The sequence below is a fragment of the Eleutherodactylus coqui genome, chromosome 6, assembly GCF_035609145.1.
Source record: "Eleutherodactylus coqui strain aEleCoq1 chromosome 6, aEleCoq1.hap1, whole genome shotgun sequence".
Lineage (NCBI taxonomy): Eukaryota > Metazoa > Chordata > Amphibia > Anura > Eleutherodactylidae > Eleutherodactylus > Eleutherodactylus coqui.
Genome location: NC_089842.1, coordinates 203,981,464 through 203,997,116, shown reverse-complemented (window position 1 = coordinate 203,997,116; position 15,653 = coordinate 203,981,464). Strand labels below are relative to the sequence as shown.

General features: G+C 42.9%; 1 protein-coding gene across 2 annotated transcripts in view; it reads right to left on the bottom strand.

The window, feature by feature from the left end:
- Nucleotides 1-15,653, bottom strand: part of INO80 (INO80 complex ATPase subunit) — a 158,150-nt gene that overhangs the window by 20,776 nt on the left and 121,721 nt on the right. For both annotated transcript variants that reach the window (XM_066608638.1, XM_066608639.1), the window contains exons 27-31: nt 12,037-12,164; nt 9,511-9,605; nt 7,908-7,980; nt 3,554-3,712; nt 144-246 (exon numbers count right to left, since the gene is read on the bottom strand). In XM_066608638.1, the coding sequence (XP_066464735.1) occupies nt 144-246; nt 3,554-3,712; nt 7,908-7,980; nt 9,511-9,605; nt 12,037-12,164 (558 nt within the window). The remainder of the gene's footprint in view (nt 1-143; nt 247-3,553; nt 3,713-7,907; nt 7,981-9,510; nt 9,606-12,036; nt 12,165-15,653) is intronic.

The following is a 15,653-nucleotide window of genomic DNA, read 5'->3' as shown; positions in this document are numbered from 1 at the left end:
TTGCTTATATCAACAGGAAGGAATCAGATTCTGACAACTCTGTCTAGGTGAGGGTTTAGTTTTTAAGAATGTATATAAATATACTATAATGTATAATACAAACATATATTTGCCTCCGCTTTATAAATGAAGCAATTACTTACATTTCTTTTCTAATTCCTCATCATCCAAAAGCAGGCTGACAACTTCTTTTGGTTTGAGTGTGTCTGGTTTAAAATTTCCTCCGGAGATCACTACTCGCTGGATCTGTAACAGAAGACACAATATGCATCTTTTCTTTTTAATTTGTATTTATTTATTAAACATTATGCATCTTAAAAGGGGTTTTACACACCATTTGAAAAAAACAAAAACATTCATGATTTGTGGCAGAAGAAGGGATGCTGAACAAAAAAATAAATAAATAAATTAAAAAAAAAAAAATATATATATATACACATATATACACATACACACACACACACACACACACACACACACACACACACACATACACACACACAGTACTGTGCAAAAAATGCTGCAAAGTAAAAGGCCCATTTAGACACAACGATTATCGCCATCTTTTCAGCGATAATCATTGTGTGTAAATGTGCCCATCTTTCACTATTCGTTCAAACAATGGAATTCAGTTCTGCCTAAAAACCATCGTTCGGCAGAACAGCTGATAGGCTGTGCTCTACCCACAGAGAGCTGATCACAGCTCCTGGCGGCTCACACGCTACTAATAGGCATTAGTACCAAGTAGTAGTTTATGCAAAATGATCGCTCAAAATCCATCTTTTGAGTGATCATCTTTGCAGTGTAAATGCACCTTTAGAATGCATTCTAAAATAAAAGTGTGTTGTGTTAATTGGCAAAATTAAACGATTCACAAAGCGATCAAACAAACTATAAATCTGAAGTCAATATTTGGTGTGACCACCCTTTGTCTTCAAAACAGCATTAATTCTTCTAGTTACCCTTGCACATGGTTTTTGAAGGAACTCGGCAGGGAAGTTGTTCCAATTTGGAGAACCAAGGACAGATCTTATGTGGATATCGGCTTGCTCAAATCCTTCTGACTCTTTATGTAATCCCAGACAGACTTGATGGGGGCCATATAAATCACTTCCAGGACTCCTTGTTCGTTAATATGCTGTCGATAGTTTTAGTGACATTGGTTTTACATTCGGTGTCGTTGTCCGGCTGCATAATAAATTTGGAGCTAATCCGATGCCTCCCTGATGGTATTACATGATCGATATTATCTGCCTATATTTCTCAGTATTGAGGACATCATTAATCTTGACCAAATCCCTAACGGCATTTTCTGAATTGCAGCCCCAAACTTGCAAGGAATCTCGACCATGCTTCACTGTTAGCTGCAGAAACTCACTGTACCGCTCTCCACCATGCTTCACTGCTGCCTGCAGACACTCATTATTGTACCGCTCTCCACCATGCTTCACTGTTGGCAGCAGACACTCATTATTGTACCACTCTCCACCATGCATCACTGTTGGCTGCAGACACTCATTATTGCACCGCTCTCCACCATGCATCCCTGTTGGCTGTAGACACTCATTATTGTACCGATCTCCACCATGCTTCCCTGTTGCCTGCAGACACTCATTATTGTACCGCTCTCCACCATGCTTCACTGTTGGCAGCAGACACTCATTATTGTACCACTCTCCACCATGCATCACTGTTGGCTGCAGACACTCATTATTGCACCGCTCTCCACCATGCATCCCTGTTGGCTGTAGACACTCATTATTGTACCGATCTCCACCATGCTTCCCTGTTGGCTGTAGACACTCATTATTGTACCGATCTCCACCATGCTTCCCTGTTGCCTGCAGACACTCATTATTGTACCACTCTCCACCATGCTTCACTGCTGCCTGCAGACACTCATTATTGTACGGCTCTCCAGCCCTTCGGTGAACAAACTGCCTTCTGTTGGAGTTAAATATTTAAAATTTTGCGTCATCAGTTCAGAACTCCTGCTGACATTTTCAGCCCCCCCATTTCCTATGTGTTAGTGGATAGGAGAGTCCTTTGGCCTTATTTCTATATACAAATGGTATGACTTTTTGGCCACAATTCTTCCATGAAGACCACTTCTGGTCAGACTTCTCTGAACAATAGATGGTGTGTACCTGGGTCCCAATGGTTTTTGCCAGTTTTGAGCTGATGGCACTGCTGGACATTTTCTGATTTAACTTTGAAGGGAAGTGAGCACGATGTCTTTCATCCGCTGCACAGTTTCCTTGGACGACCATTATGTCTACGCTCCTCAACGTTGCCCATTTCTTTGTGCTTCTTCAAAAGAGCTTGAACAGAACATCTTGAAACCCCAGTCTGCTTTGAACTCTTTGATGGGAGAGACCTTTTTGATGTAGTACAACCTTGTGTCTTGTTGCTGTGCTCAGTCTTGCCATGCTGTATGATTAGTGACATGAAAATATCTTTCACAACCTCACCTCTGTAGCGGAGTGTGGCTGTTCCTCACTCAATTTTCAGCCTCCTACACAGCTGTTTATGCTCATTACCATGCTTCAACCTACTTATGAAAATGACAATCATTCTCATCTATTTGGCATAATTGGTTAATCGCACACCAGACTATAATCGTACAAAATCCCTGACTTTGTGCAAGTGTAGCTATAAGAGCTGATGTGGTTTTGAAAACTAAAAGGGTGGTCACACTAAATATATTGATTCGATTTAGATTTTTATTTTTTTTCCATTCATTTTGCTTTTTGTAAAATGACAAAAATAAACTAGAACTGTTAACTCTTCTATTTTTGAAAGCATTCTTACTTTGCAGCATTTTCTCTGCACCTGCCTAAAACCTTTGCACCATAATGTATATATGCTGCTTACATTGGCTGCAGTAATGAAGTGCTGGTATAGTACAGTACAAGGCAGGCTCCTTTTACACAGAGCGATAAATCATTCGTACAAGTGAACAATGACAGTTTGCTCATTCAGCCTGTTCATACAAGCAGGTAACTTGTTTGCCATTCCGTTCATTGCATATTTACTGTACCAGTGAATGTGAGAGATTAAACGATTGCTGCTCACATACAACAATGTGTGAACAAGCAATTACTTTTATGCCAGCATAAAATTAATGATAAACGAGAAGCGAACAAATTCTCGTTCGGCGTACAATCATTGACCACGTTTACACTGAACGATAATCATACAAATGTGCATGATGCAACAACTTCTTGAATAACTAATCCCTGTAAAACGGCCCCAACTACTGCAGCCAGTGGCCAACCCCAACAGAATATCAGTGGCATGTGTTATATGGGGGTAGAAGTATCTGCTACTAGTCTTGTATATAGGAAGTCACTGTTCCAAGAACCAGAAGTGATGTTACTGGTCATGTGATCCACCACTGAAATCGACGCATAGGCAATAATGCACTTAGAAACTTGGAAAACTCTTTTAAGAATGCAGTAAATCAATAAATATATGAGTTATGAATCATTAAAATAATGCAATAAAAATTTGTATTTTGTCTTCTGAATAATGGAGATTCAGAGTGCCTTACCTCACTCTTCTCTTTTGCCCTCTGAAGTATACGTTCTTCAATGGTGCCCTTACAAATCAATCTGTAAACAGTGACTTGTTTGGTCTGACCTAGACGGTGAGCTCGGTCCATTGCCTGTTGATCCACAGTTGGGTTCCAATCACTATCATAGAAAATCACCTAAATATGAATAGAAGAAAGTTTAAAAAAAAAAAAAAGGCCAGTTTTAGGGTTGTAACAATTCTGTGCAAGGGAGAATAATTGGTCGTGGTTTGTAAAAGTCTATGGTGTAAATGCAGCTTATGTAATACAAAACTGGCTCAGTCATGTTTCCCCACGGCTAGAGGGGTACATAGAAATCATGGGACCCCATAGTAAAACCTAGAATTAAGGGACACTCCATAAAAAAAAAGAAAAAAAAATCTTAGAGGCAACATAAAAAAAAATCTTAGAGGCAACATATCTATAATGTTGCAGGTTTAGATCTAGTAACTCTAGTATACCTCTAAGTAATGCAATCACCCTATAATAGCCAGATGCCCAACTCTACACAGTGATAGTGATTACTGTCTATGTCCAGTGATCACAGGTGGCATCTTCTTTGATTGGTCACAACAGTTTTTGTTCTTCATTTGGACCTCTATGACTGTGAAGGTTTCCTCCAGACACGACTCAGGTCTGTGCACGTTTACCATCCTAATACTACCTCTCATAGTAATAGTATCCCGTCTGTGGCCTCTCAAACCACCGGTGTCCCCCCCTCTCTGTGGCCTCTCAAACCACCGGTGTTCCCCCACCTCTCTGTGGCCTCTCAAACCAGCGGTGTTCCCCCCCCTCTCTGTGGCCTCTCAAACCACCGGTGTTCCCCCCCCCCCCCCCTCTCTGTGGCCTCTCAAACCACCGGTGTTCCCCCCCCCCCCTCTCTGTGGCCTCTCAAACCACCGGTGTTTTCCCCCCCCCCCCCCTCTCTGTGGCCTCTCAAACCACCGGTGTTCCCCCCTCTCTGTGGCCTCTCAAACCACCGGTGTTCCCCCCTCTCTGTTGCCTCTCAAACCACCGGTGTTCCCCCCTCTCTGTTGCCTCTCAAACCACCGGTGTTCCCCCCTCTCTGTTGCCTCTCAAACCACCGGTGTTCCCCCCTCTCTGTTGCCTCTCAAACCACCGGTGTTCCCCCCCTCTCTGTTGCCTCTCAAACCAGCGGTGTTCCCCCCCTCTCTGTTGCCTCTCAAACCACCGGTGTTCCCCCCCTCTCTGTTGCCTCTCAAACCACCGGTGTTCCCCCCCTCTCTGTTGCCTCTCAAACCACCGGTGTTCCCCCCCTCTCTGTTGCCTCTCAAACCACCGGTGTTCCCCCCTCTCTGTTGCCTCTCAAACCACCGGTGTTCCCCCCCTCTCTGTTGCCTCTCAAACCACCGGTGTTCCCCCCCTCTCTGTTGCCTCTCAAACCACCGGTGTTCCCCCCCTCTCTGTTGCCTCTCAAACCACCGGTGTTCCCCCCCTCTCTGTTGCCTCTCAAACCACCGGTGTTCCCCCCCTCTCTGTTGCCTCTCAAACCACCGGTGTTCCCCCCCTCTCTGTTGCCTCTCAAACCACCGGTGTTCCCCCCCTCTCTGTTGCCTCTCAAACCACCGGTGTTCCCCCCCTCTCTGTTGCCTCTCAAACCACCGGTGTTCCCCCCCCCTCTCTGTTGCCTCTCAAACCACCGGTGTTCCCCCCTCTCTGTTGCCCCACAAGTTAAGAGTTCCCCTCTCTTTGTGGCCCCACAAGTTAATAGAGTTCCCTCTCTGTGGCTCCACAAGGTCCCCTTTGCCTAAATGTCCACCAGCACAAAGTTTCACTTTCATTCTAACTGGTCCTGACACTGCTCTCAGTCAGTGCAGGCTGCCCTCTCTCCGTAGTACTACACAAGTGAAACTTGTGCTGCTGGATACTCAGGGTCAAGGGAAGAGAGTCAGCGATGGGACAGTGAGTGGAACCATTTTTCCCCAGGACCGCTGTCCCACAGGCCCCATAGCAGTTGCATGTTCTGTCTACATTGGGGACACGCCACTGTCCATGGCCCACTGTTACTACTACAAAATACAAGATTTATGGCTGGTGATTTATACATTTATGTTCCCTATTGTAAAAGTACTATTTTAATTGTTACCGCACTTGTGTAAGTGACAAATAACAGCACCTAATTCATATAATGCAGAAATGTCCAGGGGTTGGCCTTTCTAGGTACACAATGTACAACTAGGTATTAACCCCTTCAGTGGAGGGTTTCTTACCACCCTGTCAGACCTACCAGGGCAGGTTTTTTAAAAGGGGCCAATCATTTAATTTTTACATCATTTTCCATTCACGTTCCAAGAGCCATAACCATTTCATTTTCCATTGACACAGCCATATGAGGGCTTTTTTTTTTGCAGGACAATTTGTATTTTTTAATGGCATCATTTTTGAGTATATATAATGTATTGCATAACTTTTGTAAAAAAAAATTGTAGGTAGATTGGAAAACAAAAACAAAAAAAAAATTCTGCCATTTGTTTTTTGGATTTCATTTTTACGGCGTTCAGCGTGCAGAATAAATAGTGTGATAACATTATTCTCGGAGTAAACACGATTTTTTTTTGTTTTGCTATTTTTGTACATTTAGAAAAATGTTTTTCTCTAAAAGGTTTGCTTTTGTGTTGCTACATTCCAAGAGCCGTATAATTTTATTTTTCCATTGCCAGAGCTCCAGAAGGCCGTGTTTTATGCAGGATGAACTCTAGTCTTCATTTATCAAAGTTTTGGGAACATGTAAAATTTTGATAGCTTTTTTTCCCATTTTTCTCTATGGGCAAGATTAAGAAAATCTGTAATTCTGGCATGTTTTTTTTTATTTTTCGTTGCATTCTCTGAGCAGTATAAATCATATATTAAATAAAAAATTATAATTAAACTAAGTAATTCTGCAGGCCAGTACGATTATGCCAATACCAAATTGTAATAGCTTTTTTTCCCTTTTTCGCTACTTTTTCACACTTATTATGAATAATTTTTTTTTTTTTAAATCTCTGCATTTAAAGACCCCAACCATTTTTTTTTTTTTTAATCAACGGAGCTATGTAAGGGTTTTTATTTTTCGAGAGGAGTAGTACCATTTGTTGAGCCGTGCAGCATTTTGATTACTTTCTATTCCGTTTTTGTACGTTGAGATATGGTAAAAATAGCTAATTTAGCCTGTTTTAAATTTTATTTTTCCATGCCGTGCATCCTGCAGATTAAATAATGTACTGACTTCCTTCTCTGGGTCAATACGAACGCAGGGATACCCCATGTGTAAATTTGTTTTCAATTTTTTATAAAGTAAAGGGAGAAAGGTGGGGTTTTGGCGGGTTTTTTTTTTGCTTTTTTTTTTATAATTTTTTAAAACTAACTTTTGTGTCCCTGACTTGCATAATACTTTCTTTTTTAATTTTTCTATTACTCTGCTATGCTGAGGAATAGCAGGGTATTAGACAGGCTATGACACTTCGACAGAGTCGGAGCGTCATAGCTTAATTTAGCTGGCAGACCCGGAGGCTATATTCAAGCCTCCAGATGCCACAGAGACCCATCAGGACCCCCTGCTCACATTGAGGAGGATCTGATAGTGACAGAGGGAGCCCCCTCCCTCTGACAGCCCTTTTACATGCTGCAGTCGCACAGACCATGGCATGTAAAGGGTTAAAACAGCGGAGATCGGAGGTTTTCTCTGTTCTACGCTGTAAGAGCTGGTGCCCGACAATCACCTGACAGCTGATCACCAGCAATCCCTGCCACGGGGACCATCGTCCGGCTTCTGAAATCTTCCGTGCTATGTCACTTTGGGCAGTGGAGCTAGTCCCAGAAAACTTCTGGGCATGCCACTGAAGGGGTTCAGCCACAGAACAGTCAACTTATGAATACATTTCTTTTTGAAGTTTTCTGCTTTTTCCGTTCTCTGTAAAGGCACACCCCATTTCATAGCTCCTCCTCCCCCAAGGCTCAGTTCATAATACTGCTTCACATAGAGGAACATGTGACAAGAGACGTCTGTTCACAATCTCAAAAGAAAGCCAGTACACATACGCCAGCCTCCCCTGCCTTTGAATAGGTCTTGGACAGTCAGGAAATGTGTGCATGTTTATCATATCATTGTACATTGCACACCTAGAGTGGGAACTTCTTAAGTCTAAAGATACAATTTTGAAGTCTGAACAGGATTTGCAACTACTGATTTACGGAAGAACAAACATTAGGATTACTGCAACCTTTTGCTTTTTAACAGTAACTAAACAATTCTTTAGGTTAGTTAACATGCAATAAGGTGCAAAACTAAGTGCAATAATTATTCTCTATTAGCAACTGTAAAGTGTCTTACCGTATCAGCAGCAGTGAGATTAATACCTAGACCTCCAGCTCTAGTACTCAACAGGAACACAAATATGTCAGCCCTAATGGGGAAAGAAAAAATACATAGAATTTAATAAATGTAAATGATTATGAGTTATAACCCAGGGCAGGGATTTTGGTGTAGAAGTTATGTATGGAACTTAATATTATTGTGCACAACAAATTCTCTCTACTTTATTCTGTTGTGCTTTATAGACTATTACAGAACATTTTTTTACTTAACCATCAGCCTTTAATGCAACCTTATTGTGAAGCCCTATGATTCTGATAGATACACCAATCGGTGTAACCTTTATTTAATGAAATTGACATAGTTGAGCTTTTTTTGGAATGCAACAGTAATAAGAAAGACAATTAAAAAGAAAAAGCCTCATCTACTGTCAGTTGAAAGCTGCCAAAACTATCATTTAACTTAGTGTTGTACCTCCAATGGAGGCAGACCACACAACGCCTAAGCAGACCACTGAGCCCAAGGAGGGAACACACCCCGCCCCCCCCCCCCACACACACACACACACCCACCCCCACACCCCCACACAGTGTGAGCAAAAGGATATTATTAATGCTTAATGTTGCTTTATTGCACTCGGCCCCAGTGATTGCAAATCCAACTGAGCCCAATTATCATTCTACACCAACCTGGACTCCTTTTTAGTTCTTTCTACTGCCTTAATTGACTCAAGATACAGCTAATAAGCAGAGTTTGCTGACCTTTCTGATTAACTTCATTATGGCTAGTTCTGCTTCCCCGTCACACCTGCTGGCAGGAAGGGCCAAGGCATTTTCTGTTTATACAGCCAGCTCTGCCTCCCTACCTTTTAAGGCTACTGATGCTCTTAACAAACCTCACCATGGAGTCCCTGCTCTTCCTAGTAACTTGACTACTTACCAGGTAAAAAGCAACATCTAGTGTCTTAGACTACTGCATACTAGTGCACAGTGTGCATCAGGTAGTCCGAAAAGTTGTGCGGCCATCTCTGTGTCAATCCAGGTCTGCAGGGTCGCTTTTATGGGTTTTATGAATCCCCCAAAAATCATAATGAAACTGTTAAAATATTAAGTGAATCTCACCTGTTCATTGTGCCATTCCTGTGCTCCCTGCTGGTATTATTTGTTTTGGAGGTTGCGCAATGATCTAACATACTCCCCAGCTGACCCCAGTGATTGGCTGCAATGCTCACATGGGTAGTCAGTTGCAGCATTGCTGCAGCATTGGCAAACCCCCCCAAAAAAAGGAGGTGGGAAACGGCGGTGGTAATAAACAGGTGAGTATTGCTCCTTTTCTTATAACAATCCTGAATGTCATTAAGTATGTGAAGATCCCGGGAAACCCATTTAACTCACTAAATCACTCATCACTTTTTTTGTTTTGCTTTAGTTTTTTCATCCCCACCTTTATGGGGGCCCCATCAATATAGCCAAAGGAGGGATTATTTTTGGTGGTGCAAGTTGTACTTTTTGTTTCCGACTAGTACTATTTAATTTACCATACAATGTGCTGAAAAACGTAAACATTTTTCAGGTGGGGTGAAATGGAGAAGAAAAAAAAATGAACTGAGCAAACACTTTACCTGCTCTGGAAGTCAGCCACCATGTCTCGTCTCTCAGAAATCTTGGAAGATCCATCTAATCGCATGTAGGTGTGCTTTCTGTAAACCATATATTCCTATAAAGAAATAATCACAACAGCAGATGTTAAACCTGTACTAATTTTATCTCTTACTGTATCAAAATTCACATTTGATTCCTACAATCCAATATATACCCTTAAAGAGAAACTTTCTGTGCTATATGTAATGCATGTGGCAAGGAATGTACAAATGACAAATTTCAACTATCTTTCTAATCCCAGAGACGCAATAATCATACTTGAACATTGCACAATTGGTATAGCACATGGAAGTATGAAATATGTACATATGAGCCGTGCAAACAATTTTTACTGCAAAGTAATACAATCAGGAGGTTTGTGCTGCCCAAATCACAGGCTGCATGAAATACAGATACCTTATTGTAGGGAGCCTACGTTACAAGTTTTGCATATAGGGAGAAACCTGTCAATTGGCAAGCTGAGAGGGAGGTAGTCATTAGGGAGCAGCCCAGCTGACATTTCTCTCCGTTTCTGACTCCTTCAAAATATTGTCCCACTGAAACACTACAGCGTTTCAGAGTAATTGAGAGTCTGTCTATATTCCATGTTGCTTGCTGTTTGGGCCATATGAATCACCTGACAGGTTCGCTTTAAAGAGTTTATCTAGACAAATCCACTTACCCAAATCCAGCCCAGTAATGACACTGGGTCATAGATCTTGCTGTCGCCTCCTGGAGTCAGTGACACGACTGCAGGGGACCAGCTTAGCTCAATAACTAAGGTTCCTTTTACAAGGAGCAATTTGCCGTTCACACAAGTGAATGACGACGAAGTTCATTTGAGCAACCCGTTTATACAGGCAGATAAAGTTTACTTGTTCGCTCGCAAATTATTTTTATGCCTCCATAAAATAGATATACAAAAGCGAACAAATTCTCATTCATTGTTCTATCATTGGAAGAGAAGGATTGTCGTTCAAATTCGCACAATCCAACTTTTTTTTGAACGAGAATCATTCCATGTAAAAGGGCCCCAAGCCAGCTCCATTGGTGTTTAAAAGAAGAACAGAGAAAGGGGCTGACTTAACCCCTTGAGTGGCGGGTTTCCTACCCCCCTGTCGTGCCCACCAGGGCAGGTTTTTAAAAATGGTCTAATCATTGAATTTCAACAAATTTTGCAGTTGCGTCTCAAGAGCCATAACTTTTTCATTTTTCCATTGACACGGCCGTATGAGGGCTTGTTTTTTGCAGGACAAGTTGGGATTTTTTAAACAGGAGGGAGGAAAAAAAGAAATGGGGAAAAAAGAAAAAAAGGGGCCATGTCATTAAGGGGTTAAATAATGCATTAACTTCCTTCTCAGGGTCATTACGACGCACACGGATACCACATGTGTGATTTTATTTTTTACCAAGTAAAGGGAGACAAGTGTTTTTATAAATTTTTTTTTATAATTTCTTTACTTTTGTTTTTTTGTTTTTTTTTTTTTTTGTCCCTTTAGGGGACTTCCACAGGGACCCATCAGGACCCCCTGATCACATCCCGGGGGTCCGATGGTGACAGCCCTTTACATGCTGCAGTGACAGCCCTTTACATGCTGCAGTGACAGCCCTTTACATGCTGCAGTCACATAGACTGCAGCATGTAAAGGGTTAACACAGCAGAGATCGGAGGTTTTCTCTGATCTCTGCTGTAAGAGCTAGTACCTAGCTGTCCTCTGACAGCCAAGCACTAGCTCTCCCTGCCACAGAAGAGACCATCGGCTTGCTTCTGACAAGCCGATGGTCTCTATGGCAACCTATAAACAAAGCAGGAGACTTAGAAGCAGGAGATTGCCGGCAGATCGGCAATATCTTCTGCTGGTTTTTCAAAACCCTTGCTTTGTTCTCTCTGGGACAGTGCAGGCAGAGTACAATGCCACAGCTTGTGGCATTGTGCTCTGCAGCTCCCATAGTGATACATAGCCTGGAAATCTTCCGAGCTATATCGCTATGGGCAGTGGAGCTCGTCCCGGAAAATTTCCGGGCGTGCCACTCAAGGGGTTAATGAAATGGGCCAGTCAACCAGCCATCTGCAGTCATGTGGAATGGAAAAATGGGTTTTCGCCAGAGCAGCGCTCTAACTGTTCGAATATTATAGTTAAAGTGGTATTCACCTATAATAATGTTATAGCGTAACACTGGGATACACCATAACATTATGATCGGTGAAGTTTCAAAATCTTTGATCAGGAGAACGGCAGTGCTCTTGACCAATTGCTGTGCAGGGAATTGGAATACAGCCCCATGGGAATCTACACGGATGGTCATGTGACAATCAGACCATGCGCGTGGCATAGCAATCTTGATGACTATTCTATAACAAGCAATTAAACCTCTATTTTGCCTTTCTCTAGATTCCATTATACACAAAATAAAGGTCTTAAATTAAATATCCTCTTAAATTACATAACATCCATCATTGCAAAGGCTCAATTTCAGATATAGGATTTCTCTGTACGGCATTTTACCTCCAGCAAATCTATCATCCGAGTCATCTGAGAGTAAATGAGAACTCTGTGCCCCTGTGACTTCAGACGTGTAAGCAACAGGTCCAGTGCATACAGTTTCCCACTGTCAGTGATGAGACTCTCTTTGTCTGTAAGGAACACAAACAGTAACATTACAGACCGAGCACAGAAACATAGAAGCAAAGCAAAAAACTATACCCATAAGCCAGATCCAAATGTCACAGTAATGTGTACTTGTGCTGTATACGCAGTGTTCTATGGATAGAACACATGTAACCGTTAAAGAACGCCTAATTCAACCTATATTACCTCAAGGCTTCCTGTTCGTGGGCGATATGTCACTGCGTTATCCGCAGCAATAATCCGGCAGTGAACGCTTTCCATAGACTTAACTATTGAAAGCGCAGCCCAACGTCCACGAGCAGAGAAGCGCAGCGATTCTCCACTTGCGGGATTCAAATCGCATTAAATAGGCTCACCGTGGAGACCTATCAGTGCTCCCCCCTCCTCCCCCCGCGGCGGAATACCGCTAGCGGTATACAGTCATGCCCGTGGACGGGCAGCCTTAAGGGGTTGTCAGAGTATTTTTTTTTTAAAAAAAAAAAGGTTAAAAAAAAGGGGTTGGGAATGTGATTAAAAAACAACGAAAGAAGCAGTACTTACCTCTCCTCTCCGGGAAACAGCGTAGTGGCTGCTGTGGAGATCTCGCTGACAGCATCACCAACATGCCATGAATCCCCCTTCCCCTGGAGCCAACTTAGACCATCCACATTTCCATATAAACCCAGTAAAAAAAACTCCGATGGGTACATCGTCAAAACAGCTCATCTACATACCAAGTGTCTGTACATGCCATTAACCGAAAGGTACGAGAATAGTGTCCTCTAAACAGAAGACACTGACCCATTAGCCCATACAGTTGAACAAATGCTCTTGAAGTATGTTATTTTATACACATTTAGGGTGACTACCCACTACAGTTTTTTCACTGCAAAATTCGCAGCGTTTTTTTTTTTCCCCTGGTGTCTATGGGACTTGTAATGTTAAAAATCGCATCGCGCAAAATCGCGATTTCGCGGTAAATTGCGATTTTGCCGCGATGCATTTTTATCATTAGAAAGCCCCATAGACACCAGGGGGGAAAAAATGCAGCAAATTCGCAAACGCTAGTGGGTAGTCACCCTTAGGTTTAATCAAATCAGAACCGAGAAAGTCATGCAAGCTATCGATTGTGGTCTAGTAGTGCAATAACATTTTGCAAATTCTACCTCCCAAACCTTAAAAGCTTTTAAATTAGAAGATTTCCCGTGACATTTAAAAGTTATGGACAACTTTGGTTCATTTTTTTAAATTGCACTGGCTGTAGTATGGGCTAAAAATCAGTGGTCTGCTTTTTATTTAAAAAAAAAAAAAATGGTTCACTAGCTCAAATGGTTCACTAGCTTGTTGTGTTTCTGTCGTGTGACCGGTTCTTTAGGAACCAAAAGTGAACCTATACACCAATTTGTAGTGCAAATTGGGAAATACAGAGGACTTCTCACTTCAGTCCTCAGGGTTCATACAAAGGGAGGTCAAGAAGTCTTAAATAGCCTTAACCCTTTCCAATCCACTTTGTATCCTGGTTTGCCTTGGGGGCTTACTCTTTTTATGCAGTTATACAACAGCGATATCTGCTGGCTAAAGCCAGTACTGCATGAGGTGACACGGTGGATAGGCTCCAACAGCAGAGATGCTGGCAATATACAGTAAGAGAACCCCGGCGGCCGTCTTCCAACATCGGAGCTGTACAGCCTTAAAGGGGTTGTCCTGCGAAAGCAAGTGGGGTTCAGCACTTCCGTATGGCCATATTAATGCACTTTGTAATGTACATCGTGCATTAATTATAAGCCATACAGAAGTTATTCACTTACCTGTTCCGTTGCTAGCGTCCTCGTCTCCATGGTGCCGTCTAATTTCAGCGTCTAATCGCCCGATTAGACACGCTTGCGCAGTCCGGTCTTCTCCCTTCTGAATGGGGCCGCTCGTGCCGGAGAGCTGCTCCTCGTAGCTCCGCCCCGTCACGTGTGCCGATTCCAGCCAATTAGGAGGCTGGAATCGGCAATGGAACGCACAGAGCCCACGGTGCACCATGGGAGAAGACCTGCGGTCCACCGTGGGTGAAGATCCCGGCGGCCATCTTCGCAAGGTAAGTAAGAAGTCACCGGAGCGCGGAGATTCGGGTAAGTACTATCCGTTTTTTTTTTTTTAAACCCCAGCATCGGGTTTGTCTCGTGCCGAACGGGGGGGCTATTGAAAAAAAAAAAAAAACAGTTTCGGCGCGGGACAACCCCTTTAAATCATAATGTCTTAATAAGTCAGACAGTGGAAAGGGTTAACCAGCACTGCTGCCTTAGCCAGGGATTATGGCTATATCAAGTGGGAAGAATGCCCACTTCTATTGGATAAGTGCCCTCTCAGGTGGAAGGATCCACAGTAAATAGACAGCAGAAACGCATAAAGCGAGTCAACCATTTGAGCTAACCATTTTTTTTGCTATCAGAGCAATGTATTAAACATTTGTGAAGTATCTCTGTGAACAATCTAGTGGTGAGTAGTAGGTGGAGGTACTGTTATGGCGCCGGACCTAATTTAGCATATTCCATTATCAGACTGGACGGAATGGATTCTATTGAGGGCATATATACTCTGTGGGGCCTATTTTTTTTAATTAATACCCTCTTCGTGACATTCTTGAACAATCATATCTGGGTGCTCTTCTCTCAAACCAGGTAAAGAAGTAGTGTTTGTTTTATGTAATGGTTAGTCCTTTCTGAGACTTTCCTTTTTACATTTATAGAATTCTTAGCAGCTAAGTTTTAAAGGGAATTACGCAGTGAAGGCATTTCTAGTCCTTCTAATTCCTCTGCCGCAGTGAAAGAGTAACAAATGGTACTATTAAAAATTACAACTCATCATGCAAAAAAAACACACCATCTTTCACAGCTGACGACAAACCACCGCTTAAATAAGTGTATGAATGTCATGTAGGAGATTTCAGCGCAAGGAAAGTTCTTCTTTAAGGCCTCATGTCCACGGGGAAAATCAGGCCCGCTACGGATTCTCCACGGAGAATCCGCAGCAGGTCCCTCCTGCCCCGCGGACATGAGCACTGAATATAAGAATAAATAAGAATAAACTTACCTCCCGTCCGCTCCGGATCTTCCCTTCGCCGCGGCTTCATCTTCTCTGCGTCACGGCCGGATCTTCTTTCTTCGGCCCGGCGGATGCGCGGGGAACGTCGGTGACGCGCCCCGCGCATGCGCCAGCCCGAAGAAAAAAAGATCCGGCTGCGACGGAGAGAAGATGGTGCAGCGGTGAAGGGAAGAACAGGAGCGGGTGAGTAAATTCCGATTTTTGTCTCCCGCAGATCCGGACGGCTTCCATAGGCTTCAATAGAAGCCCGCGGGAGACCCGCACGAAAATGGAGCATGGTCCAGATTTTTTCATGCTCCATTTTTTTTAAAATCCCTTTTATTGACCATCCGCGGGTATTTATCTACCCGCGGGTGGTCAATGCATCCCTATGGGGTGCGGATCCGCGGGCAGGAGAAGAGTTAAAATCCACTGCGGATTTTAAT